This window comes from Protopterus annectens, chromosome 12.part0 (assembly GCF_019279795.1).
Source record: "Protopterus annectens isolate FY-2018-M chromosome 12.part0, PAN1.0, whole genome shotgun sequence".
Lineage (NCBI taxonomy): Eukaryota > Metazoa > Chordata > Ceratodontiformes > Protopteridae > Protopterus > Protopterus annectens.
In genome coordinates, this window is record NC_056746.1 from 643,018,302 (window position 1) to 643,045,289 (window position 26,988).

The 26,988-nt window shown below is 39.6% G+C and overlaps 1 protein-coding gene across 2 annotated transcripts in view; it reads right to left on the minus strand.

The window, feature by feature from the left end:
- Positions 1-26,988, minus strand: part of LOC122816758 (probable cytosolic oligopeptidase A) — a 907,285-nt gene that overhangs the window by 825,060 nt on the left and 55,237 nt on the right. For both annotated transcript variants that reach the window (XM_044089771.1, XM_044089769.1), the window contains exon 2: positions 23,849-23,911. In XM_044089771.1, the coding sequence (XP_043945706.1) occupies positions 23,849-23,911 (63 nt within the window). The remainder of the gene's footprint in view (positions 1-23,848; positions 23,912-26,988) is intronic.

Here is a 26,988-nt window from a genome sequence, read left to right on the forward strand (position 1 = left end):
TGCGCTAGCAATTAACTTTTAAGTTGGAAGATATTAAAACTGTACTGATATGCAAGTGTCCGTAATTCATATTGTTTGTCCATGTCTAGCATGTACTGCCTATGTTTCTCACTATACAGTTTGCTTACTAGTGGATTATACTTTATGGAAGTTCTGTTATGTTGTTTCAAAGTCAATTCAAATATTTCAAATGTGACTGCAGTTGCTGTTTTCCTGAATTGGTGACAGTTTTCAATGTTTGCTGTCTTCTTTGAGTTTTTTTAATTATCTCAAGTGCTTCACAAAGATATCAACAGTTTACTGCTCCAGATACTCTCGTACCTGTTTTGGGGCAGGACCATTTTTATTTGCATTGCTTATCTCTGTTAGGAACATAAGAACTCTGTGTTAGTCTGTGCTAAATACAATGATTTTCACTGGAGGCACACAGTTCACTGAAGTATCACCAGTTTCTTTCTACCCTCCATTCTCTCTCTTTCTCTTTATTCATATTCTCATGCTAGCCTAAATACTTTTAACTTTTTTCTAGTTGCACTCCTAAAGCACTGCCTCTCATTCTTGTTCTTCCTCTCCACATCTTTATTCTATCACTGTTTCCATCTATATCAATTTCTACTGCTCCTTTAGTGATTCACCCCCTTATCCTCCTTTATCCATCTGATTTGTCTCACTTCGCCGTTCTTTTCCTTTCCTATATCTGTGCAATCCTTCAGCACTGTTATGCAGTAAAAAAGCCTTACACATGTCAAGTCCTTGAATAGTAAACACAATGTATTTTTTGCTAGATGCCATCCCTCTTGATGAAAACAATCTTCTTGAGGCTGTCTTATTTATTTTGGCATTCTTTCACCTCTCCTAGGCATCTTGCCATTTCAGTCAAGCAATGCTGATCACCTGAGGAAAAGGCATGTTCAAGTTTTCCTGACTTCATCCACAAGTCCCCTTTATATATATATATATATATATATATATATATATATATATATAAAAACTCTTTTCTACATGTTAGAATTTTAAAACTTTTTTTCTGATAAATGTAATACATTTATTACTGCAAAAGGCTATGTGGCTGCCCCTTGCCCTTTCTTAAAACTCTTTCTACCCTCTCTCTTATCTTTGGAAACCTTACTTCATCCACTACTGTTAGAAAACTGTTTTTATGACTTCTCTGATTACTGGTAAGCATTTCTTACAGCTACGCTACAGCATTGTCTGCTTGCAGAAGGCACCCTTCTATTTTACTTTTTACTACTTGCAAACCTTTCTCAACACTAAACACAACCATGGGATGGGAAAAGCAAATGAATTATCACAATACCTGTCCAGTTCCCAAAAGCCAGATGAATCAACCTTAAATGTGTATAATTAAACTGATTGAGCTGTTCTCACTGATGTGACAGCCTCAGTCAGTTTCTCTTCCACCCACCCCCAATTTCCCAGTCACCACCAAATCATCAAATTTATTCCTCCCACCCCTAAAATATTACACAGACTCCAACCAAAAAAAAAAAAAACACCAATATAAACCCCATATTACCATAATCAGGAGCACTCCTATGACATACTTTCAAATGTCGGCCTTTTTGGCACAATATTTAAAACCTTTACAGAAATTCATAAGGGCTAGGATACAGGACACTACACAGTTTTTGAAAATCATATTTGATACACAACTGGAACCCACTTTGCTTCTTTGTACACTGGATGTGAAGGCTCTTTAAACCAATATACCCCACTGGGCAGGCCTACAGGTGCTTGAATACTGGTTGGAGAGGGCTAATATATATATCCGGCTGGTTTCAATACACTACTGGTTTGTATGGCAGAGACGTCCTATCTAAAAATGTTTTTTTATTTCAAAGGGGAGTGTTACTGGCAGACACAAGGCACAGCGATGGGTGCGTCATTTGCCCCCATATATGCTGATATTTTTATGGGATATTTGGAGGAGCATTTGATATATAATGACACCCACAATATTTATCTGAATGAGATAGACATTTGGAGAAGATTTTTAGACGATTGTTGGATGGTGTGGCGAGCGGACAGGCATTATTTGCTGGCATTTGTACAGTATTTAAATGATAACAAGTGGGGATTGAATTCACATTGAATTGTGAAATTCAGCAAATTAACTTTTTAGATGTTACGATCATAAGGAATCCTGATGATACCTTACGAACTCAGGTTCTCAGAAAATACCCCCAGTACAACAACTTACTGTTTGCCTCTAGTCTACATCCATACCACATCATCAAAAACATACCTAAATCCCAATTTCTACATATAAAGAGTATGTTCTACGCAGGAAGACTTTGTCTCATTTCAGCAAGACCTTACTTATAGGTTTCAGGTTAGGGGTTATAAACAGCAGGATGTTGTGTCTGCCAGTGATTGGGCTTCCAAGCAAGAAAGATCACAGTTGTTGGAATATAAAAACAAAACACAGAGGGATGATTCAGACAATATCAGGTTTGTGACAACTTATGGGCACAACGTCAGTTTGGTTAGGGACATAGTGGCCAGAAATTGGAACATTTTATTGGCCAATGAGGAACTGTATCAGGTCCTTAACTCCAAGAGACAATTTTCCTATTGGAGGGGCAAAACTCTGGGATCATATTTTTCACATTATAAACATGACAGAACCAGCGGTCCCTCTGGTTATCAATTGACGATCACTGGGGACAAATTGTTGGGTTCTTTTCCAAGTGGCCACTGTACTTTTTGCAAGTTCATGTACAAGTATAAACAATTTTCTAGTAAAAACACCGGCCAAGTCTTTGATATAAGATTGTTTGCTAACTGTGGAACTGACTGGGTGATATATTTGGTCACTTGCACCTGCTCCGCACTGTATATAGGTCAAACTTCCCATCCTTTATGTATACGCATGTCTGAACATTTTAGCGATATATGGAACAAGCGATTAACCAATGCCTTATATAGACATTGTACCTCCCATAATTCTGCCAAATTCTATTTTATGATCATTGATAAAATCGAGGGGGACAGAAACAATAAACTTGGCTGGCATTCAATTGTAATTAAAAAGAAAAAGAGGTGGATAATTAAGTTGGGGGGGGGGTCTTTTTTCTCCTGGTCTTAATGATCAACTATAATTCCGTGGTATTATTTTTTTTGTCCCTAAAGGATATGATGCAACAGGAAGATGGATTTATTCAATTAAATATAGTGTATAAATGTTTGTGGTGTCTGCTTACATATTTTTATCACTGAAGAAAGCAGGATGCCGAAACCGGTATGATGTTGCTGGAGTCTCTAAGTCAATAAAGTATGTGTGTGCTTAATACACTTTGGTGCTGGCCACATTTTTGAATTGCAGGATTGTTTTTTTGGCCATTAGCACCTGCCGCACTTATGAGCGTTTTCTGGTATCTATACTTGCAACTAAACCCAAAGTACAAACTCTGGAAAATGAAAAAAAATCAAACTTTATCAAACATACCAAGGTAAATAAATATACAACTCCAACTCAAACCCAATCACATGAATACCCATCATATCCATCACCAGCTACATTTCACTCTTTTCCAAAATCCACGTTCCTACCAAGAAACTTTCCCCATCATCCATCTCTGCATCCCCTCCATCTACACAACCTACAATGTCCTTCCTAAGATCCACACACAATCTACACATCACAGTATAAAAAATACCTCTAAATTTCTATCACCTTCAGCTATAGCATATACTCCAATACCAAACAACTTTAACAATCTTACACCTGACGTAGCTACAAAAAATAGTACAGCCTTACAATTCCAAAACAAAAGGCCATTTCACTTACTCCACAATAACCTTAAATCCAGCATCCGCTTCATAGCTATTATACCATACACTTAAGAAATAATATAAGGCCTAAATCTAACCCAATAAACTCAAACCTACCCCCTCACACACAGCAGTTTTCCACCATTTCCCTCTAATTAATGCTCACAGTATCAGAAATAAATAAGATCAAATCAATGCTTGTCTCCCAGCAGAGCTCAGACATGCTCTCAGTCACTGAATTTTTGCTCAAACAAGAATCCCATAAGTTCCAACATTTCATTCCCTCTTACAAATATGTTCATGACATCCTTTCCAGGAAAAAGAGCAGGTGGCAGAACACTAAATCTTTTCAAACATCATCTTAAATTCACCGTCTCAGCCTAATTAAACTCCATATCTGACTCAAATCCAAACTGGATTATCCTAACATACATTTCTTTGTTTAAAAATCAAACTCCTTCTTCTAGCAAGTGCATATCATACTTCCCCTTCCTCACCATGCAAATTTAAAGCTCTCATCTATACCATCCTTAACTCAAGACAAAAAAAACATAATCCTTAACTATACAAGGTACTAATCCACAGACACCTCAGTCTACCTGGCAGACCATGGACATTTACAACTAATTTCTAAATCCATATGACCAAACCTTAAACTAACCAAACATTCTATCCTAGTTCTTCTTTTACTGATATCCCAACAAACATCATAATTTTGAAAATCCTCCCATTCAGTGACCATTGTCCAATAATATTTAAAATAACCAACCAAGCAATTACATTTCCACTGTCTTACTTTAGACCTCAGTCCACCAACAGCATCTCCAAACAAAAATCCCACCTTTCCGGTTTTGACTGGTCTTCATACCACTACATGAAGATCTCAGTACAGCTTCCAATTGTCTTAACAAACACTATTACTCATCCAAGACATATTCCTTCCCCTCATCAAATGACTTTGGAAACACATTAAAACCAACTGGATGGCAAAAGAGCTCAAACATATTATCAAACTATGAGATGGAGCATGACAGACATGGAAGCAAAACTCCAGTACTGAAAACCACACCTGATATATCTCTATACACAATCTGGTCAAACGGTCTGCCCATAGACATAAAATCCTAAATCACAAAATAAATCATGTAAACCTAAACACTTAAGGAGAGACATCAGCTCAATAAGTGGATGTAAACTTTCAGAAGATTATACTTCTCCAAATGCCATCCACTGGACAAAAATAATCTAGTGCTCAAAATTCAGCACTCACCAACATATAAACAATCCCACCAGTCAACAAACCACCCACCCACTATACCCCACTTTTCATTCCCCCTTATACTTTAAACAGATCCCCTTCAAAAGCTTGAAGTTTCAAAACTTCAAACTTCAAATGGCTGAGACCTTAAGATCGAAGTTTTGAAACTTCTAACGTTCTAAATATAGGTCTACATACAGCATGGAACGAGATATTTACTGTTTTCCTCACTGTAGTGTGATCTCGGATTTGGTATTTTTATTAAGCAAGGAGTATGGGGGACGCAGCCTCCCAGCCCCCCTGCAAAAATGCAAAAAAAATTTTTTTGTTCTGGTCTCGGCCATTTGAAGTTTGAAGTTTTGGAACTTCGAGTTTTAGAAGTTGATCCACTTTAAAATCTAAGGAAGTTACTTCACTTCTGAACCATATTCCCACTGACACCACCCCCGGAACCAATAATCTATATCCTTGGTTCATTTATCACCACTGAGAAAGTACAGTTTTGTGCCTACCATAAATGTAGATGTTCGAGTGTTCACCCTGCTGCAGTCATCACACTTGGGTTATCCTGCCGTCAGGCGGTCCATAGTCGGCCTGAGTTCCAAAGTCTTGGTCCGGCGTCGGTTGCTGTCGCTTCTTCCCTGACGTCAGTGCGCCAGGGGTATATAAGAGGCATCCAACGCCATTTTCTTCAGTTTTTCTTGCCCCAGATGTCAGGTGCCCCCAATAGGTAGGCAATATATATATATTGCTATATAAAAATGTACATATAAAAATAAAACAATACCTTCAGTCCCAAGCAAGTACACCATAGAGGTTGTATAGGATAGAATGGTATGGATAAGTCCAGCTAGTTCAGAGGGGATGGAGGGAGGGTAACCTGGACTGCAGCAGGGTGAACACTCAAACATCTACATTTATGGTAGGTACAAAACTGTACTATGTTCATCGTGTTATCCTGCTGCAGTCATCACACTTGGGTTGAATCCCAAAGCTAAGGATGGGTGGTGGAGTTAAACAGGGTTAGAAGAAGCTAGTAGGCCCTGCAAAACTGCAGTGGCAAAACCAGCTCTAGTCTTAGAATATAGAGGTAAGTGATAGTGTTTGGTGAAGGTGTGCACTGAACTCCAAGTTGCAGCTTCCAGAATATCCTTGGTTGGCACCCCCCGAGAAAGGCTGCTGATGTAGCTGTAGCCATGGTGGAGTGGGACCTAATGTTAGCAGGTACCGGTTTCCCATGATGCGTGTAGCAGAAATGTATGCAATGTCCTATCCATTTTGAAATGGTCTGTTTTGAGATAGCTTTTCCTTGTGATCCTGCAGCATAGGCTACAAAGAGCTGGTCAGATTTTCTGAAAGCCTTAGTTTTATCCAAGTAGTAACATAATTGCCTGTGAATGTCCAAAGAGTGCAGGAGTCTTTCTCCTTTGTTCTGGGGATTTGGGAAAAAGGTGGGCAAATGAATGGTTTGGTTTAGGGTCACACTGGATACCACCTTTGGCATAAAGGAAGGGTTAGTTCATAGAGAGACTCTGTCTTGATGAAAAATGAGGAAAGGCTCCACTGCCATTAGTGCCTGTAGCTCGGAGACTCTAGTAGCTGAAGTTATTGCTAGTAGCAGGGCAGTCTTCCATGAAAGAAATTTTAAATCAGCTGAAAAAGCCGGTTCAAAGGTCGACAGTGTAAGCTTTTCCAGAACAAAGTTGAGATCCCAAGTAGGTGTTGGTGCTCTCCTGGGCGGTCTTATATTCTTAGCCCCTCTAAGGTACTGTCTTAGGAGTGGATGTGAAAATAAAGGAGGATCCGTGTTGTAATGAGCTGAAATTGCTGAGGCGTGGATCTTAATAGATGAAAAGGAAAGGCCTTTGTGCAACATCTCATTTAAATATTGTAGAATCTGAGGAATGTTTGGATCAAGGGGATTTTGGCCTTTAGCCTGGTTCCAGGCGCAAAATCTTTTCCATTTGTCTGAATAAGTTTTCCCTGGTGCTAGGCCTCCTGGCCTACAGAATGGCATCCATAACAGTTTTGGATAGAGGTGTTGGCTGGTTGTTTAAGTAATTTGCCATGCAGCCAGGTTTAAAGTCTTGAGCTGGCTGTGTAGAATCTGATTGTCTCGCTAGGTGAACAGGTGAGGAATTTGTGGTAAAATCCATGGTGGGCCGTGGGCCATGTTCCTTAGAATTGGATACCAGTGCTGGCGTGGCCAGTCTGGTTTAATAAGTATCATTTGTGGCCTCTCTAATCTGACTTTCAGCAGTACCTTTGCTAGAAGAGGCAGTGAAGGAAAGGCATACACTGTTAATGTTTTCCAACTGAATGAGAGGGCGTCCACTTTCCAAGCTTGTGGGTGGAATGTCCTTGTGCAACATTTTTGAAGTTGGTAGTTTTGGGAGTTGGCAAACAGATCTATGTCTGGGCGTCCCCATTTTTGAGTTATCATTGCAAATCCTTGTGGATCTACTTTCCACTCGTGGGGATCCATGATGTTTCTGCTTAGGTCGTCTACCAATGTGTTTTTCTTTCCTGGCAGGAATTGTGCTTGTAGTTGAACTTGGTAAGACAGTGCTGTGTTCCACAAGGTCATTGCTTGCCTGCATAGAGGGTAGGAATGTGTGCCCCCTTGCTTGTTTATGTACCACATTACTGTGGTATTGTTCGTCTTTATTATTAGTTGTCCTGGGTGTAAGAGGTCCTTGAAAGCTGTTAGGGCATTCTGTACTGCTAACATTTCTTTCTGATTGATATGCAGATGCCTTTGATCTGTAGTCCATTTGCCCTGAATGCACTGTCCTGCCATGTGTGCTCCCCAGGCATAGTCCGATGCATCTGTTGTCATAGTTTGCCTAGCTGTGGGTAAGGTGAAAGGCTGACCCTTGTTGAGGTGACATGCCTGTGCCCACCATAGAAACTCCTGTTGTAGGCAGGGAATGAGTGGTATCATTGTTTCCAAGCTGTGGCTGTGCTGAGTCCATACGCTTTTCAGGTACCATTGTAATTTCCTCATATGCAGTTTTGCAAATGGTATTAGTAGTATGCAAGATGCCATGAATCCCAAGGCCTGCAGAATTTTTCTTGCAGGGAGTTGGGTCTTTGTTTCCATTATTTTGAAGTATTGAGTCAGCTGTTGTTGCTTGTCTGGCATGAGATAAGCCATCTGGGCCGTTGTATTCAAGCTGGCACCCAGGAATATTATGTTTTGTGAGGGCATTAGTTTTGATTTCTTTTCATTTACTGTGTACCCTAGGCAACTTAGAAGGTGTTTGACAAATGCCAGATGCTTTAAAAAAATGTCCTTGCTTTCTGCTTGAATAAGGCAGTCGTCCAGGTATGGGTATATTTGAATTCCTCTTTGTCTGCAGTATGCAATTACTGGTGCCAGGCATTTTGTGAAGACCCTGGGCGCAGTAGATAAGCCAAAGGGCAGTGCAGAGAATTGATAATGGGTTGAACCTGCAATGAAGCGGAGGTATCTTCTGCAATTTTGTCTGATAGGGACATGCAGGTATGCCTCCTTTAGGTCCAACGTTACTAGCCAAGCATTCTTGCCCAGCATGGGAAGAAGCTGCTGTAGTGTTAGCATCTTGAATTTTGGTACTTGCAGGTAGGTGTTCAGAATTGAAAGATCTAGAATGGGTCTCCATGCTTTGTCCTTTCTTGGGACTAGAAAGAGTCTTGAGTAAAATCCTTGTCCTTGCTCCTGTGTAGGTACCTGTTGAATGGCTCTCATGTCCATGAGAGCTGTAATTTGTTTTTGTGCCTCTGCCCATTGATTTGGTGGCAGGTTTGGCATTCCTTTTATCCTTGGCAAGGTATGAAAGTGGAATCTGTATCCTTGTGAGACAATGTTTAGGACCCATTTGTCTTTTGCGATGATGTGCCAGTTGTCTGCAAAAAGTGCTAATTTTCCTCCCAAGGGAGCTGCCAAGAGAGATTTGCTTGGTAGTTTGAGGGTTGAGTCATTATGTTTGTTTTCTGCTAGTTTGGGGCCTGTCTTCTCCTCTTTTCTGGGTAGCAGTACCCCATTGGCGAGGTTTGTAAGGGCCTTGTGACTGACCTCTGCCCCTTGGGCATCTGTATTTGCCCCTCTGTGATCTGTCAGAAGCAGGAAAGGACCAGTTTTTTGTTGGCCAATTTCTGCTGAAACGAGGGGGTTGTACCTGTAAAAATCCTTGACCATCTGCATAGACTTTGCCTTATCCTCCATTTTCTTTAAAACCTCTTCTGCTTTGACACCAAATAATACATCCTGCTGTAAAGGTGCATCCAATAATTTTGCTGCTCCGGTGTCGGAAGGGCCTAATGAAGATGGCTGCGATGGCCTAGTACACTCCGCTTGAGAATCTGAAGCTGTCTGGGGTTCTAATTCTGCGGTCGTCAGGGGCTGCGTAGGTGCCTCACTGAAAACCGGAGAACCGTCGACAGGCCCAGCAGAGGTCTCGGAGTCTGGCTTGTTCCTAGGCTGCCTGTCCTTATCCTTGCATTTTTTATGCATGCTGGTCGTCGGCTGCTCCGACGGCATGATATAATTAAATGTCCTACCAAAGTAATGTCATGCGAAGTCAAAACGGCATTTGATAGTTCGTTTATTAAACCTAGCACAAAACCAACAACCTGTGATGTCGTGGTCTGGGCCTAGGCAAGGAATACAATAAGAATGGAAGTCCTTATGAGGTATTTGCTTCCCACAAGAAATGCAATTGTTAACTTTTTCTGACATCGAACTGAGGCAAGGAAAGGTTCCCCAGCGGGGTACTTAGCTTTATTGAAGACTTCGGACTGAAATTCGATTCGAAAATCTCAGGTCTCGGCCGACTGGCACTTGCGAACTGCTTCTGCTTCAGGCACCACGCAGCAAGAAAGACTGAAGAAAGTGACATCGGATGCCTCTTATATACCCCTGGTGCACTGACGTCAAGGAAGAAGCGACAGCAACCGACGCCGGACCAAGACTTTGGAACTCAGGCTGACTGCGGGACTACCTGACGGCAGGATAACCCAAGTGTGATGACTGCAGCAGGGTAACACAATGAACATCATCTCACCCACCCACTCACTAATCTCTGTAATCTCTATCGGTTAAGAAATGCAATGTCTCTCATTTGGAAAATGCTCTAATAAAACCATTTCCTAAGCAATCATCCCAAGGATACATCCCACTTTCGACCAATTTCTACTTACCCCCATTTCAGGCAAACTGCTAGAAAAAACATATACAGACAATTAATGAAATACATTAAGCAATACAATTTACTCTCCCTGAAACAATATCACTTGTAGCCAAACAAAAATGCAAAATGACAGCTCTCGGGGCACTGACTAATGATATACTAGAAATACAGATAAAAGCAACCTCACAGACACTCTATTCATTGACCAAACCAAGGTCTTTGACTTCATCAACAACCTCCTCCTTCTGGATAAACTGAGAGAAGCAGGCAATAGTTCAGACGCAATGTCCTGATTTAAAGACCTCCTCTCAAATTCTTCAAAGTGAAAATATGAAACTAATTTTCAGAAAAAGCCTTCCTCCAAACTGGTGTCCCTCAAGGATCAATCCATACCCCACTTCTATTCTCCATCTTTATTAGCAAAACTGATCTTACATGTAGACGACATGGTCTTCTACAGATCCAGACCCAATCTTGCGCACATTCAATTTCAACTTCAATCAGGCATTCATTCCCTCCGCACTTGGCTCATTAATTACAAATTAATACTCAGTACCTCTGAAACTAAAGCCATGCTGTTCCGCACCCACAAAACTGTCCCTCTTTTGAATCATCATGAACATCTCTGGCCTTAACAACACACAACAGAAATGACAATTACACAATGAAAAAAACTGAAAACAAAATCAACTCCTTTCTCTTCTGCACTAACAAAATATTGCCCTATTCAGCAAACAAACTAGAGCAGTGATAAGAAAAGGGATGTTATCATAAATGGAATAAGGCCTTCCTATCATCACAGCAAGCTCCAAAAGAACTCTAACACTTTTCAAACCACAGTCAACAAAATTGCTGTTTTAACTTCTAAATCTCCCCCTATGGAACATCACTACCTCACACTTTCTAAAGCAAACTGACTACCCATAGCACACAGAATAGACCTCCAACTTATAACACAATTCATTATATTAATATATTTTGAAATATACGCTCTCCACAGCAGCTAACTTAGTGGAAAAACATGTTCCTACAACTTCAGAAGTAACTCATAAACAACCCCCAATCTCATTCCCCCTGTGACCAATCAACACCAGACAAAATATGTCTTCTTGCCTCTAGCCCCTACTCTTTGGCAATCCCTCCCCTCCTATCTAAAATGTCTCAACTCATATGCCAACTTCTGTCAACACTTAAAAAATACCTTTAAAAAAATCCCAAAGTACCAGCCTCCAAATAGGACATATCACCTGACCTCCTTTTATCTCCTCCTCATACAGACCACCTACTTTTCTTGCCTCAGAGGAAATTATTTTTAAACAAATATGGGAATCACCACAGGAACTTCATTTGCACTACCAGAAGGAACTCTTGAATTTTTTGCACTTATGCCTATTAAATTTGTATTGAATATGATACTAACTCTCTTTACTTTGTTACATATTTTATACTGTTTATGAATCTCTTATCTTTTTCTGAAATTTGTGATACAATTTACCTGGGCTCTGCCTGTAAATGGTCAGCTATTATTAGTGTAATAATCAAGTAAACAAAACTAAATCAACAAACAAATACATTGTTGAAGTCATCACAGTAGCGTCTGTGGCCCAGAAACAGTGGCTCTTCTGTTTACATGGCACTGAGAAGGATATCTTTTTCCTCTTCTGTGAAGTTTATCATAAATGTTCAAGTGCCAGCCATCACCCAGTTTGTAGACAATCAAAATATACAATTTTAGTCACCCTCTATGCACCCGTCTGGTATTAGTCTGGGATGAAAATGAAGTGACATATAACCGTGGTCATACATTTCAGGTTACTGCTGTCACACATATACATGGCATGTATCATTACTCCAACCACTAAAAGACATTTACCTTCCAAGTATCGATCTGATGTTAGACGGTGATAAATTGAAAGAACAAATGGCCATAGTGATATACATTCAGCTTGTTGCTCTCACACATATATACATGTACCATGCCTACTTAAATCTACTGCCAAAAGAGAGTCACCTGTATATACATCTGAAGTTTGAATAAGAAGTGAATGAAAATAATATGATTACAGTGATGTATTCTACCTTGTTGATTCTACATAGTACACTGCCCCTAGATAAGTCACAGTGATTTTTGTGCACAGTTCAGAGATATGATTATGAGTAAAGTTGAAGAAATAATGATGACACTGTCCCAAGCCCTAATACAAACTACAATGGACTTTTGTGTACACCTCTAAGCATGGATAGTTTTAGACTAGAGAAGACCCAGAGCAGAGGGTGAGGATGGTACTTGTGTGGTCTGGGGGCCAAGATTTAAGCATCTAGATGTTTTATGCCTTATTTTTGACAGACGATAACTTGTTAGCTGTGAATTCATTACTGCTTGCCAGAATACTTATCCATGTGCCCTCGATATTGTGTCTGTACCACAGATAAAAATGGTGATATTAGTTTTTCCTCACAAACACACACACACACTTACCTACAAGTAAAGGAGAGGAATGTCAGTTCACTTACAGCATGTCTTTGGGTGTTGGAAGAAACTATACTCCTGCATGGCATGTAGACAGCACACAGAAGGAAAATCTCAACCACAGAACAAAGTGCTGTGAGATGACAACACTACTCTAACAATGTGCCAGTAATCAGTTGCCTTCTCATACATCCTGCCAAAACCACCAAAGATAGCACCTTACTGTGTATTATGTTGATGTATGATGTGATGAAAACTGAAAGATATTATAGCAACCCATATGCAATAAGCATAGCAATGATCATGTTACACTAATTTTAGCAAATACGATACATAGTGTGATACTGCTCCTTCCAAGCCAGATATGTGACTGATTAACCAACCACACAACAACAGGGCTAAGTCACTTTCATCCAGATATGTTCACAGTATACACATCAATTAGGCCCTTTACTGTATGTAAAAACCTCAAATGTCCAATTTGATTAGACAATGGCCACACTAAGATATTACAACTTGCTTCAAACAAATGCACTGTAGTTCTCAAAGTCATATTAATTGTTATTTAACCACATCATGACAGCAGTTTCACTACCACCCACAGATAGCTCCCATACACAACCATTAAAGCCATTCTATTCGATGTGCTCTCTGCAGAAGTCTGACCATTATAAAAAATAATGGTCTACTGTATGCCTTTGAGGTTTTGAAGAAAACCACAGCACCTAGATAAAACACACATAGAGACAGAAAGGACATGCAGACTCTACAAAGAAGGAACCGCAGTCAAGAACTTAAAGAGATAACCAATCTCCCCGAGACAGTCACTGTATTGTTTTCATAGGGTCTATATAATTTTGTCAAATGGCTATTCAGTGAACAGCCATTTGTTGAACACCTATTTATCAAAGCTGCTCTTCAACGAACAGCAAATTTTAACTAGGGAAAACCAGTAGTTGGCCACCATCTGGAATTTGCCCTTCCTCCACTGTAATGCGATCTCAGAGATGGTATATTTAGTTGGGGGGCACAGCACCCCACCTTGGCAGATTTTAAATTTTATTTATTTATTAATTTTTTTTGCAGTCACTCAGTTTGCCAATAGCTTGTTTGCCCTAACTGAAATCTGCCATTTGATGAAGAACAGCTTAAATAAATAGGTGTTCGATGAATGGCTATTCATTACACAGAAGACCCAACAGCCACTCATAGACTACAGTGCTTTTCGGGAACTGCTCCTGTGGATGAATAAGGAAAAATAAGTTCCTATATTTGGTACGGAGGGTTCAAAACAGGTTACTGCAAGGCTTCCCCAGTGAAAGAGTAAGTGCAGTGCTGCTTGAAGATTAAGGGACCATTTGTGAGACATCAATATTTTTTTGCTAATCCTTTCTACTAAGGAGCTGAACTGGCCAGGTATGTATGTTGTTATAAGAAAGCAGTGGGCTTAGATAATCCATTCCCACACTCTTATTGCCCTGCGACACAGTATGTATGATCTAGTGCTTCCCTGACAATGTTCCTTGAGCTCCCTGCCCTACACAATGTCCCACCCCGGACAGAGGCATCTGTTGTACTAGTGGCCAAAGGAAGACTGGAGAGAAGAGAAGACCCGATATGAGGTTGCAGCTGTCCAAGCAGAACTGTAGATAGTTCCTCCATAAGGGCATTAGTCTGAATGTTTTGCTCATACAGCTCTCCAGTTGAGATAACTGAACTTTGAGTGTCCAGTGAAGAATCTATATGTGATATTTAGCATATTGTACTAGGAAGACTGTTGCCGTCATCAAGCCCAACAGCTTGAGGTCTTGAAAGGGTGAATGTGGAGATGGGCTTAACAGAAGATTCAAGGAGGTCTGAATGGGGAGACTACACTCTGTGGTAGCTTAGCTCTTTCTGGAGGCTATCCAGATGATTTCCGATAAACATAAGGGTTTGAGTTGGTTTCAAATATGATTTACTTAGTTTGCTGGAGATCACTATGGACAGACAAAGTTGGAGAAGGTAATCCCTTGCTTGTATAAGAGGTAGTAGAAATGAGGAGGCAAATACTGAGATATGGAAACATCTTGACTCCTCAATTCCTCATGTGAGAGATGACCATTGCCATTCAGTTGTTAAATACTCTGGGGGCTGTGGTGAGACCAAATGAAAAGACATAGAGACAGTAATGGGTGGCTCTGATCCAAAAGTGTAGGATCCTCAAAGATCCCATAGAGTACACGGGCTTGCATCAACATTTTGAAACAGACAGCTTACAAAATTGGGATGTTTTATTGGACTTTAATAGCAATATATTTTACCACTGTTAGCATATCTCAAAAGGCTACTAAACCTTGGTCTGGTGCTGGAGGACTTGTCCAACCACTACAAGGGAGTGCTGTTGGTCATTTACCTGTCATTGTGTCACATAACTATGTGCCACAAGTAGTATATGACAGAGTGTAGTCATACAGGCATGTGTGTGTGTGTGTGTGTGTGTGTGTGTGTGTGTGTGTGTGTGTGTGTGTGTGTGTGTGTGTGTGTGTGTGTGTGTGTGTGTACCCCCCTCCCACACACACGTCAAGCTCAATGACAGACAGTACGTTAATATGTAATCTGCACACTGTAGGCATACTCTGTGCGGATCAGGAGCATTTTAGAACAAAGTAACTGTGCTTATTTCCACATAAAAATGGACATATGTATGGGGAATACACTGATATTATTGTAGTGTTTTAGTGGATCAGGGGTATGTGGAGTGTTAAACGAGCTTCCCCAAAGTCAATGTTTGATGTCAACATCTTCAAATTTTCATAATGTAGTTACAGTACCTTCAGTTAGTTACTATCAGCCCAGTCTTTACGGCAAATGATAGCCACATAATTTTACATTATTGTAGTACATGCATATGTAGTATTATAGCAGGTGTACCTGAAAGACCACATTTATAGCTACTACTAAAAGGCTAGGTATTAGTACATAGTATATGGTAATTTCTAGCAAACATGTTGTGAAATGAGTGCTAGGCACATTATTGAGAATCAGCTCATCAGACACATGCTGAGTTGGTTCCACTTCTCCACAACAGTGAGGTCTCAGAGAATGGCTATATTAGTTGGAGCTGTAAAGGGGCTGTGTTGAGGGTCCACAAAAAACTCTACGATATTTCATTTTCACAGATTAGTTGGATGATAAGATGCTGATCTACACTATGCAAAACCTTCTGGAATTCATGGGTAATATAGTTTAAGCTAAGACCTGTAGCAGTGCGCACATTAACTGAGGAAGCTGACAGTTGTGATAATCTTGTTTCTGGCCATGTTGTGCAAATGTTAGGGATATGCATCCAGCATAATAGCAGGCATACATAATAAAATGACTCTTAACAAAAAGTGTTAGTAACACACACACACATATATATATATATATATATATATATATATATATATATATATATATATACATATACGTACAGGTATGATCTATAAGAAACATGCTGCTTATCAAGGAATGTGAGCACATGGCATCTTAGCTTGTCAAATATAAACATCATGTATTACATAGAGAAGCATGCCATTGTCATGTCCACAAAGAGAAATGATTTTGCATTTTCAAATATTGAATAGGAAAGTTTTGTCGTTGGGAAATAAACAATATAATTACTTCCATAAGCATTTAAGTCCATAAGCTTTTGTAGTATTCCAAACACTGTACTTTTGATTATAAATATCCATGTTTGCTAAAAAAAAAAAAAAAAAAAAAAAAAAAAGTCTGTTAAGATTACCTTTATTAATATGCTGTGATATATTATTGCTATGCTCTGCATGTATGGTTATTACTGTGTTTTTCAGAAAATGTGTGGAGGTGGAAACCACCAGGAGGAGGGGGACCAGAAAGCTGTAATGCAGAAGAAGATGCTGGGGACTATCCTGTGGGAGGAGAATGCAGTGATGGCATGAGTAGTGTATTCTTAGCAACAAAAGGTTACTTCCCTAAGGCAGGAGGTGGTACATCTGAATGACATGATGGACCAGATTTATCAAAAAGGTAGCTGTTATTTGCCAATAGGTACAACAAAAAATGTCAGAATGGAGCACATTGTTGTGCAAATATTTGTAAATCAGACCAGTCTCCTGAATGAAGTAGATGACTTTGAATGACTCACAATACAAGGTTTATTAATGATTGACACCAAAAGTTTTCTGCTCAGTCATGGTTAAAATTTCTAGAATATATAGGTTCATGGGTATTTTCTAGGCTAACTACTACATGGGCCTTTTTAAGTCTAACCATGCATCACAAATCTCTGACAAGTTCTGATACCCTTGACAAGTGTAAGCAGGATCTTGGGCAGTGAAACATTTACAAGTAGGGGCCTGGGAGATGAACCATTTACAGGCTGCCTGTGTCTATTAGAGACATAGCTGCCACACCAGGGATGAATTTCATGTTCCCCATCCAGTTGTCCATGTTACACCTGAATTGAGTTAGGGAGGAACTCTACTTCACATGGATTGGGAGCCTGTTCCAGAGAAGGGATAGTCTGTGGGATACATACCTGTCTCTTCAGCAGGCCTTATTTATATCACAGGCAAGGTTTAAGTCTTTAGAGTGGGTAATTCTGATGCTTATTGTTTTGTGGATATGCAGGAGCTCCATGAAAGTGGGGTCTGACAATGTCTTGTATGCAGGCATAAATCTCCCCTCAACAGCCTGTAGGAGACAGAAAACAGGGACAGAGCCTTGAGGCAGTCTGTATAGGAAATGTTACTTATGTTCTGTATTCATTTAGTGAGGCACCTCTGTGGACTTTCCAATTGTTGGATATGCTGGTTAAGTACATACCAAATGTGACACTGTACTCAGTGACAGGGCTGATGAACGCTGAATACATGGAACAACGACTTCCTTGGGCCGAGACAATTGTTAACTTTTTCGGACATTGGTTAGTGCAAAAAAAAAAAGGATCCCCAACAGGGTACTTGGCTTTAGATGTTTTCAGCTGAAATTCAAACTCTGATAGCAATGGACTGGCACACTTGCAAACTGCTTCTGCTACGGGCTCCACAGCAAGAAAGACTGATGTAATGGCGTCGGCTGCCTTGCTTTATCTCACTGACGACCTGACGTCAGACTATAGGCGACAGCAGCTGATGCAGAAAAACATTGACTATGGTATTCGGGCCGGCCGAGGGCTACCACAGCAGGGATAACCCACAGGTGATGACTACAACAGTGAAACACGAAGAACATCAATGACTTCTTTGGGTCTAGATGCCATACCTTTGTACAACATAGAATGATTTCCTCATGACTGTAGAAACATAATGGTCAAAGGCTAGATTACTGTCTATGTGTGTCCCCAAGTCCCTGACTACTGGGTCAACTTTTAGGTGTCTGTTGTCAATATGACAGTTACCAGGGGTGGATGACTTTCCAAAGGATACTATTATGCATTTCTTGGCATTTAGTTTTAGTCCATAGCTCTAGCACCAGTTGTTTGTCTGTGTCAGCCCTTTTTGAGGAACATTCTGTCGGGGGTGATTTAATGGCAACTCCTAATTTGCAATCATTTGCAAATTTAGTCAGCCAGAAGCCATTGACGTTGACCTTGACTTCAGAGAAGTAACTGTCAAAAAGGAGGGTCCCGGGACCAATCCCTGAGGGGCTCTTCTTGAAACTGGTCTCTTTGTAGAGGTGGACTCTCAGGTTCTAACTTTCTGGGTCCTGTCTGTGAAAAAGCTGGCTATCCACTGGGTTACCTAAGGGTTTGTACCTAACATCTTAAGTTTGTCAACTATGCCTGAGTGTGAGATTGTGTCAAATGGCTTGGCTAGGTCAAGGTAGGCAGTGTGAACCATTTTAACCTCATCCATTGCTTTGGTGACCTTCTCAAAGAAGTCCACCAGACTGAATAGGCATGACCTATCCTTGGTGAAACCAAACTGGGTTGGATCCAGTGTCTGGAGATTTTCTATGTCATTACTGATCATTTCCATGATGATTCTTTCAATGGCTTTGCATACAGGACTAGTGAGACTTATGGGTCTGTAGATAGCCCACCTTTGTATAGAGGGATAACTGTGGTTGTTCTCTGCTCAAAAGGCACAAAGCAGGTTTGGAGGCTACAGTTAAATGGCAATTAGAAACAGCCTGATATATAATGGTTTGTGCTATTCAGAAGGCATCCTGGGATACTGTCTGGGCCCACTGATGCAATGCTCTTGGCCTTAGAGACAGCACTAAGGACCTGTTCCCTAGTGATAGCAGGGGGAGTTATATTTTATGCTATTTCCTGAGGGAAGGTTGATGGGAAGAGAGAGGAGCAGAGTTGGAACTGAATTTGTTGGCCAGTAGGTTTGCTATATCTTCTGGCTCAGTATAGGTGGCTCCATTTACAATTAGCTCTGCACACAACTGAGTACTGCCTTTGAGGTTGCGGACATAGCTAAAGAATGCCTTTTGGTTGTCTTAGGCCTGGGAGGCCAAATTTACCTCAAATTTGGCTTTGGTAGACTTTGTTTGTCCTCTGATTTGTTTGTTTAGTTTGATGAGAGTGCCTTTATCCTGCTTGCTGCCACACCTCCTAACTTTTTGCCATGATTTTCTTCCATTATACAGCCTATTGATGTTGTAATAACACCAGGGTGGCTTTTTTTTAATGAGTTAGCTCTGTACTTCTCCCTGGTGGGTGCAGCTGTCTCTATGCAGCTATTAACATGCTTGTATAGGGTTTCTGTGAACAGTTCAGCATAGGCAGCATTGTTCTTAGGATTTATGGGGGCTTGAAACTGCCAGGTTATCACTTAATAGTGGTTGTACCACAGATCCTGCTGACCAGCTAGGTCAGTGAAGTATTTAAAGACTGAAGCCCAAGATATGGAGGCACTCTAAAGGCACAGGTCAGTGCAGCACGATATGATCTTCACCCACTAGGAGTCATTCTTAGCTGAGCAAGACCAAAGTCACTTGGCCACCAGGTCATAATAAGTGAAATACCTTTTAATACTAAAAAAGGTCATTTGGAACTACTAGTACAGAAATGAACTTTCTACTCTTGCAGCTTTTGCTTTGTGTAAGTAAAGAGGCTTGATTGCTCCCAAGTACTATGACAGGTGTCCTGAAACACAAGGTTGAAGGCAGTTTGAAGTCAGGCAATTGAAGGCAAATCTATATGCAAATGGGATACGTTAATTAGAACACAAAAGAGAAAATGGCTAGGCTTAAAATGGCTCACAATGGTAGCTAGCCTAGTACTAACCTATGAACCTTTGAAGAAGCATTTTTTTCTTTTTATCAAACATTTTTTATTGCAGATTTTAGTGTGTGTGTATGTGTCTGTGTGCATACATGTGTGCGTGCGAGCGTGATGTGTTTAGTTTTATATTAGAATTAATATTAAAGATATTTTCTCTGATAATCTGTATCCATTGCTAACTAATATGCATCATATATTTATATCTATGAGTATGTTCCCAGTTCTCAACTTGCACAAACCTGAATGTTCAAAACACTGAATTCCCCACCTCAAAAACCACTTGAAAAAAATTAAAACAAACTGATTAAAAAAGGAAAGGGAACATTAAAAAAGGAAAATTAGTTGTACAGGAAGGATTACTCTCAATAAATGAGATACACATTATTAAAATAGTCTTATGTAAGATCTGTGTCAAAGATCACTTTGCATTCTTATTAAAAATAAGAAAAAAAGGATTCCAGTTGGTATTGCTTATTTAAATCACAATAAGAGATGGCTGCTTTTGGTTCTATATTACCTTATCGAAAAGCCGTAATATCGAACGGCTTTTCATCAAACCGTAAAAGCCGAAAGCTTAAAATAGCAAAAACGCAATTGAGCGAATTCTTTCCCTGGGAAAGAAAACCGCTTGGCCATTCTTGTGAGTTTGCCCTTTTCCCCACTGTAGTGTGATCTCAGAGTTGGTATATTTAGTTGGGGGGTGTGGGGGGGGTGTTGGAGGGGTGAAGCCCCCCACTTTATGTTTAGATTAGTGTGTACTTGGTGGTAGGGCTAGCGATTTCTTTCCCAGAGAAAGAGTTCACTCATTCCCGTTTTCGCTTTTTTAAGCTTTCAACTTTTGTGGTTCAATGAAAAGCCGTTCAGTATTACGGCTTTTCGATAAGGTAATATAGACCCGCTGCTTTCACCCTTAGCAGAACAAGCAGTGCATACTTTTCTATTTAGGTTGCATACATTACAACAAAGGCTTTAAGGATTAAGGATTAAAACCTTATCACTGACTTCTTTTTCATGATAATATACAGATACAGACTTATTTACTTTATTTTTCAATGTAATAGTTTTTACACAAACTTGAATATTAACCTTATAATACTCTGCAGTATTTATTTAACTTAATAAAGCAGATATTTTATACCACTGTTTAGCCATGGAGTAAGGGTAAATGCATTGCATACATGTTCAGTCTGTTGTTGCCAAAAAGTGGGAGGAAACAGATCCCCTATGAGAAGGTGAAACACTACCGCACCATCAATATAAATTCCTTATAATACGCAATACCAAAACTGCGAGTGACAATGTGACAAGATGTGTTTTCATCAGGGGTGAAACTCCCCTATGAAGGCAGCTTCCTCTCTGTGATCCCCCCATGTGGGGGGGAACTTTGACCCCTAGCCTCCTTACTTAAAAACGTTAACTCCACAGTTACACAACTATGGAGAGAAGATAAACACCCTGCAAGGGTGAAGAAAGTACTTGTTTGTACTGTCAGTTCACAGTACAGCAATCAATGAAAAATCACTCAGAAACTGTTCCACTAAGGGAACTGAGTGGGGAGATTATATTTAATTGGAGAGTATACATTAAATGGTAAATCTCTTAGGAATATATTAGAGTAACTGTGGAAAATTCATGCAAAACAGGGAGAATGTGTAAACTACAGCCAGATGGTAACTGGAGGTCATGACGAAACTCAGACAGTGGAGCTGTGGGGATTAAGCTTATCCACTGAGCTACTGTGCAGGGCATACTTTTTTACATATAACTAAACTTCCAATTCTTATTATCTGCTAATCTTATTTCCCTGGTTCACCACTGAACACAAGTGTTGCCATCTGGATATGCCCGATCAACATAAATAAATAAATAAACGCACATAGCTACTCACTTCCTAGTCATTTGATATACCTTTGTTTTCCTCCCTATCACTTCCATCCTTTAGTAAGCCTTCCTTTTTCATAATACTCCTTCTTACATCTGCTTACCTCATCTTGCCACATCTACTACTTATCCTTATAACCGGTCCCATTTCCTAACAAATTCCTTCTCTAATGTATTCCTGTACTTCCTTTACTGATACAATATTTCTACTCCATCAGCAGCATTTCATCACACAGAGGTCTCCAACAGCTTTAATTCTGCCATCCAGACCACCATATTAGTTGCCCTTTGCATTCCTATCCCATGGATCATGTGCAGTATTGTGGCATGGTTACTACTACCATTTGCTCTTGCTCTATGATGATGATGCTGCTGTTAAGGATACCAGTTTTTCTTGTTTGGATCTTCACCTTGGGCTTGAATTTAGCATCTAACATTACTTCCACCATCTGTCTCTGTCACTCTTCAGCTTTATTGGAAAAGCAGGTACCTTCCACTTTCATGAAGTAAAACTGAGGTCCTTGTCACCACAGTTCTTCTCCTCTTTTCCTTGAATTTAATTGCATCTCTGTCTGTCATTAACATTCCTCCTTTCTACATTTACAGTCGCCCACTAAGAATCCTTGGTCATCACTACAACTTTAAAGCTAAAATTTCCAGCAATCCATACTTCTTCTCATCATCCTCATGTCTTTCCACTGTACACCTTATCTTTTTGGATGTACCACTCTTAGCTAAATCATTCTAAGCAATTACCCCCGATACAGTATTATCTACGCTCTTTACCCAGCACATGATCACTCTCCATCATCCCTTTTGTATCCTGATGTTTTCATTCTTGTTAAAGGATGCCTGCATGCAAATGTCAAATTTTATCATCAGCCCCTTTCCTTTTAAATAGAAAGATCAGAAGAAAAAATGACAGTATTCTTTGCCCCAACACACTAGCACACACACACACACACACACACACACACACACACACACACACACACACACACACACACACGCACACACATATATACACACACACACACACAAAAACTCCATATTGAAATGTCTGCACTCATAGCACTGAGTTTCAACTATCACAAAAAAGACAGAAAATGCAGTAGAAGACCAAATATCAAACATTGCTCTTCTCCTTTAAACTCGTTTTTTGCCGGGGCAAGCCCCACTACACCCCCTGATTTTATAGGCAAGTCCCCTACACACCCCTCAACTTATATATACCAACTCTGAGATAGCCATGCCATAGAGAAAAGGAAATATTCCAAAAATGACCAACTCAGACTTGGTACATGCAAGTCTGTTTTTTCAGCCTCTGTACTTCTGAACTCACTGAAGCAGGTCCTGGCATTTCAAAAGGTTACCCTCAAACAGATCCACTTATCTCTCAATTTGATTCTGCAGTCACTGTACACCATCTAGGCATACAAACACATTTTGCACTATTTCCTTGTGAAATCTGTCACAAGAGATGCAGCATATACTCAATGGAAACAAGATAATTTTACCGTAACTTGGAGTGTACAACACAGGCATTAAAGTTTTATCTCAATTATTTTTCTCTCTATAGTATTACAGAGATGTAGTTCAGTTCCCGAAAACTCTTCAGTACCTTTCAAGGTTGAAGTCCAAGTTTTTAAAGAAAACTGGTTAATTGTAGAATGAATCACATTGGTCTGTAATATGTGAAGAACTGTTTTTGTATAAATCAAAGTATTTTAATGCATTTGATTGCCAAGACTCCAAGTGGAGAGTAAATTAAACATATTGTACCACTGAAACAGACTAGTTTCAGTTTTTAGTCTTTCCGTTTAGTCACAAGAGAAGTCAACAAACATATTTTGTGAATCATTTTTCAAAACTGGATAATCCATTTGCATATTAAATCTACTTTTAGTGCTACTAAAAACACAGTCAGTACCATTCCTATGCAATCTGCTGTGCAGTAACAAGGAGTAAGACATTTTTTCGTATCTATAAAATTATTAGTTTGTCCATCTTTGAGATCTAAGTAAAACACTTACCTTTCTAATGTCCTAAAGGCCCACTTCCAAATCAGAAATAGAACTGCAGCTTGAATGCACAACCTGCATATAACACGAGAGAGGAATTCTGAGTGAGAAACTGGGTAACAGTCAGAAAAATACATTAACACTAACTGTAAGTTGCACAGCTTATCTGCAAAGATTCAGTTAACACAGTAAACTTCAGCACAGCACCATTTTAATTTGGGTTGCCATTCCACAGTTTCCTTAACCGATATACTCACATCTAAAACAAATCTAAAAAAAGGATTTTTGTAGCCTGCAAGAAGTACAATTACAAACTAGTCACTTCAAAAATTTTGACAAAGACTGGAAATACAAATGAAACATGGTTCTATCTAGAGTTTGGTGATGAACAATGTTAAAATGTCTAAATATTGGTCTCATCTATACTGATACAGTTGGTTCAACTGTAGCTTTTATCAATACAACAGCAACAGTAGTCATTACTAGGTTTTCCAACGCACAAAGAAACAAAAAGACTGTCACAATTCAACTGTTTCACTTTCCTTACTAAATAAACCTTAATGCATGTATTTGTTAGTAATATCCTTACAGTCTTGAGATTTTATTGCTGACTACTTTAATGCTTGTTTTTCCTAAAATTGAACTGTGTATTGAATGTTCCTGCTTCTAAGTTGGAAAAACTGAAAAAATGCTTAAGGAAAGACTATGTCAGCACACATATAATGTTTCAAAGAAAAGTGATGGTAATGCTCTGTTTAAACATATTAAGGTATACAATAGTCACAGTTTTAAGTTTTATATTGTAGACAGCATTGAACATGATATGATGGGGATGGGGTCCATTGAAGTACTGGTTAGAAATGAAGGAGCTTAAATGGCAGTTAAAAACTAATTCATCCATCAATTTTGGTTTGAATGAAGTAACTTCCATTGGTAGTGTATTGAAAATAAGCTCATTTCGCTAAATTAGGGGTTTGCTATTTACAGACTTTATTTTTTAAATTTTAAATACTAAGTTTTTATATTATTGACATTGGAAGTGTATATTTTAAACATTTTAACCTTTTGCAATGGCTGTACATAAGGATATCCTTAACATTTTGATATGAAAGGATTAAAATCATTATGCACTAATTATTAACACTGGTTATGTCTTTATCACCAGGGAGGAGTTTAAGCTATTTAAGGAGTGATGTCGCTTAGCTGTTTATTTTTGAGAAGTCCCATTTCACCAGGGACAAAAGCACTTACTTTTTTTATTTTTGTACTTGTTATTTGTATGCTCACTATCGGGCAATTGTGGTTCCTGTCTAATAAAGAAGTGGGGGTGTGCTCTCGGTTGTCCGCTTACTTGAATTCCTTACTAAACATAATCAAAACTACAAGATGCTGCACATGTGAAATGCTGTATAAAAACATTGCCTCACTCGTACCTCTCAACTGTCCAAATTTTCACAGAATGTCCAGACTTTCACCTCTTATTTTTGGTCTGTTCCTCATAAAATTTAAGGCTTTCTGGCAAATCATTGAGGGTTAATGACAGACATTTAAGTTTCAGTACAGCAGTAGCGTTGTTGCCTCACAGCAAGAGGTTCTCCTGTTCGATTCTCAGCTGGAGTGCCTTCTGTGTGGAGTCTGCATGTCCACCCGTGGTCGAGTGGCCTCTGAAAGACATGTGTGAATGGGCATGCCTTCGCAGAAGGTTGGGCGTCCGGCTGGCAACTCGGTACCATAAAAAACTGACTGCCAATCATTAGCAGACTGGAGTTCCACTGTGGCGACCCCTAACCGGGAAAAGCCAAAAAGACAAACAATAACAACATCCTTCAGAAAATATATAATAGTATAAAATATGTCATTCTAGCAGCTTTCTAAATTTATAGGAACAATATTTAAAATATGTTCCTATTTTGGGGCCTTTGTCCCCCCATTATTTTTGGCTTTGTCTAGATTTCTTGCACTGAGAGGTTGAGAGGTATGAACCTCACTTCACAACTGGTTCAGTTGTCACACATGAAAGGAATGTGACAAAAGTATACTTTGGTGAATTGTCCTAAAAATTTATTTTTTATTTACTTTATATGATTATAACTAAACAAGGTGCATACATACACACACACACACACACACACACACACACACACTTTTTCTGATAAAGTGCTCCTTTTCAGGATTCGGCATATTCAGACTGTCAAAAGTTCAGAATGTGCAGTATGTATGTGGTCTGGTCTGGTATACTTTAACCAATGCACAGCTTGAAACACACGACACTGAATTGGGCTAAATGTAGATCTCTGCTCTTCTTTTTATTTAGGCCTTCCTATCTCAGAAGTAATCAAAAGTAATTTGCTTCAATAGTTGTTTAAGAAGTAGTTGAACTTCACCTGTCTGAAAACCATTTTCTACAAGGTAATTTCTCTGAGAACTGGAAATGGTAATCTAGAAATTCAGTTTGTTCTTGCCTTTTGGTATGTACCTCACAAGACATCTTCAACAACTGGAAAGGCTGCAGAAATACCTCACAAAGAGGATTACCAGCCTCAAACAGATGCCCTACGCAGACCGTCTCAAAGAACTCCAGCTTTACGGCATCACATATTGCCTACTCAGAGACGATCTCTGCCTGACATACAAAGCTATGTCAAACCTGAGCTGTTGGACATGCTCCACTTAAAGAAATCCCTCCAAGCTACATGCTCAAGGGACCTAAACCTTGTCACCACAATAAACAGAACATGCTGGAGGGATAGATTCCTGTCCCAGAGACTTCCCAAACTCTGGAACAAACTACCTATCTATATCAAACAAAGCTCCTCATTAGCACTCTTCAAGAAAAATCTTGATGATTGGATGGGAGATAGGAAACTCACCCCGGGGATCACTTCTGTGGCTCTACTCGACAGAGGCACAGGAAAATATTTTTCTTGGGTGGCGAAAGCCAGGGTACCATTTGGCTAGGCTTATATAGGACCTAGGGCCAACAGCCTAGTACCCTACCTATGAACCTACGAGAGTAGAATATCTGATAAACCTGAAAAGGTACAGTGTGCTACGTTTCTGCACACTTCAGAAGCAGCAGCTCTGAAAATTTATCGTACTTTCAAGTTTTGAGAGAGGGAAAACAGAATATTGCTGTGCCAAAAGCTTCAAAT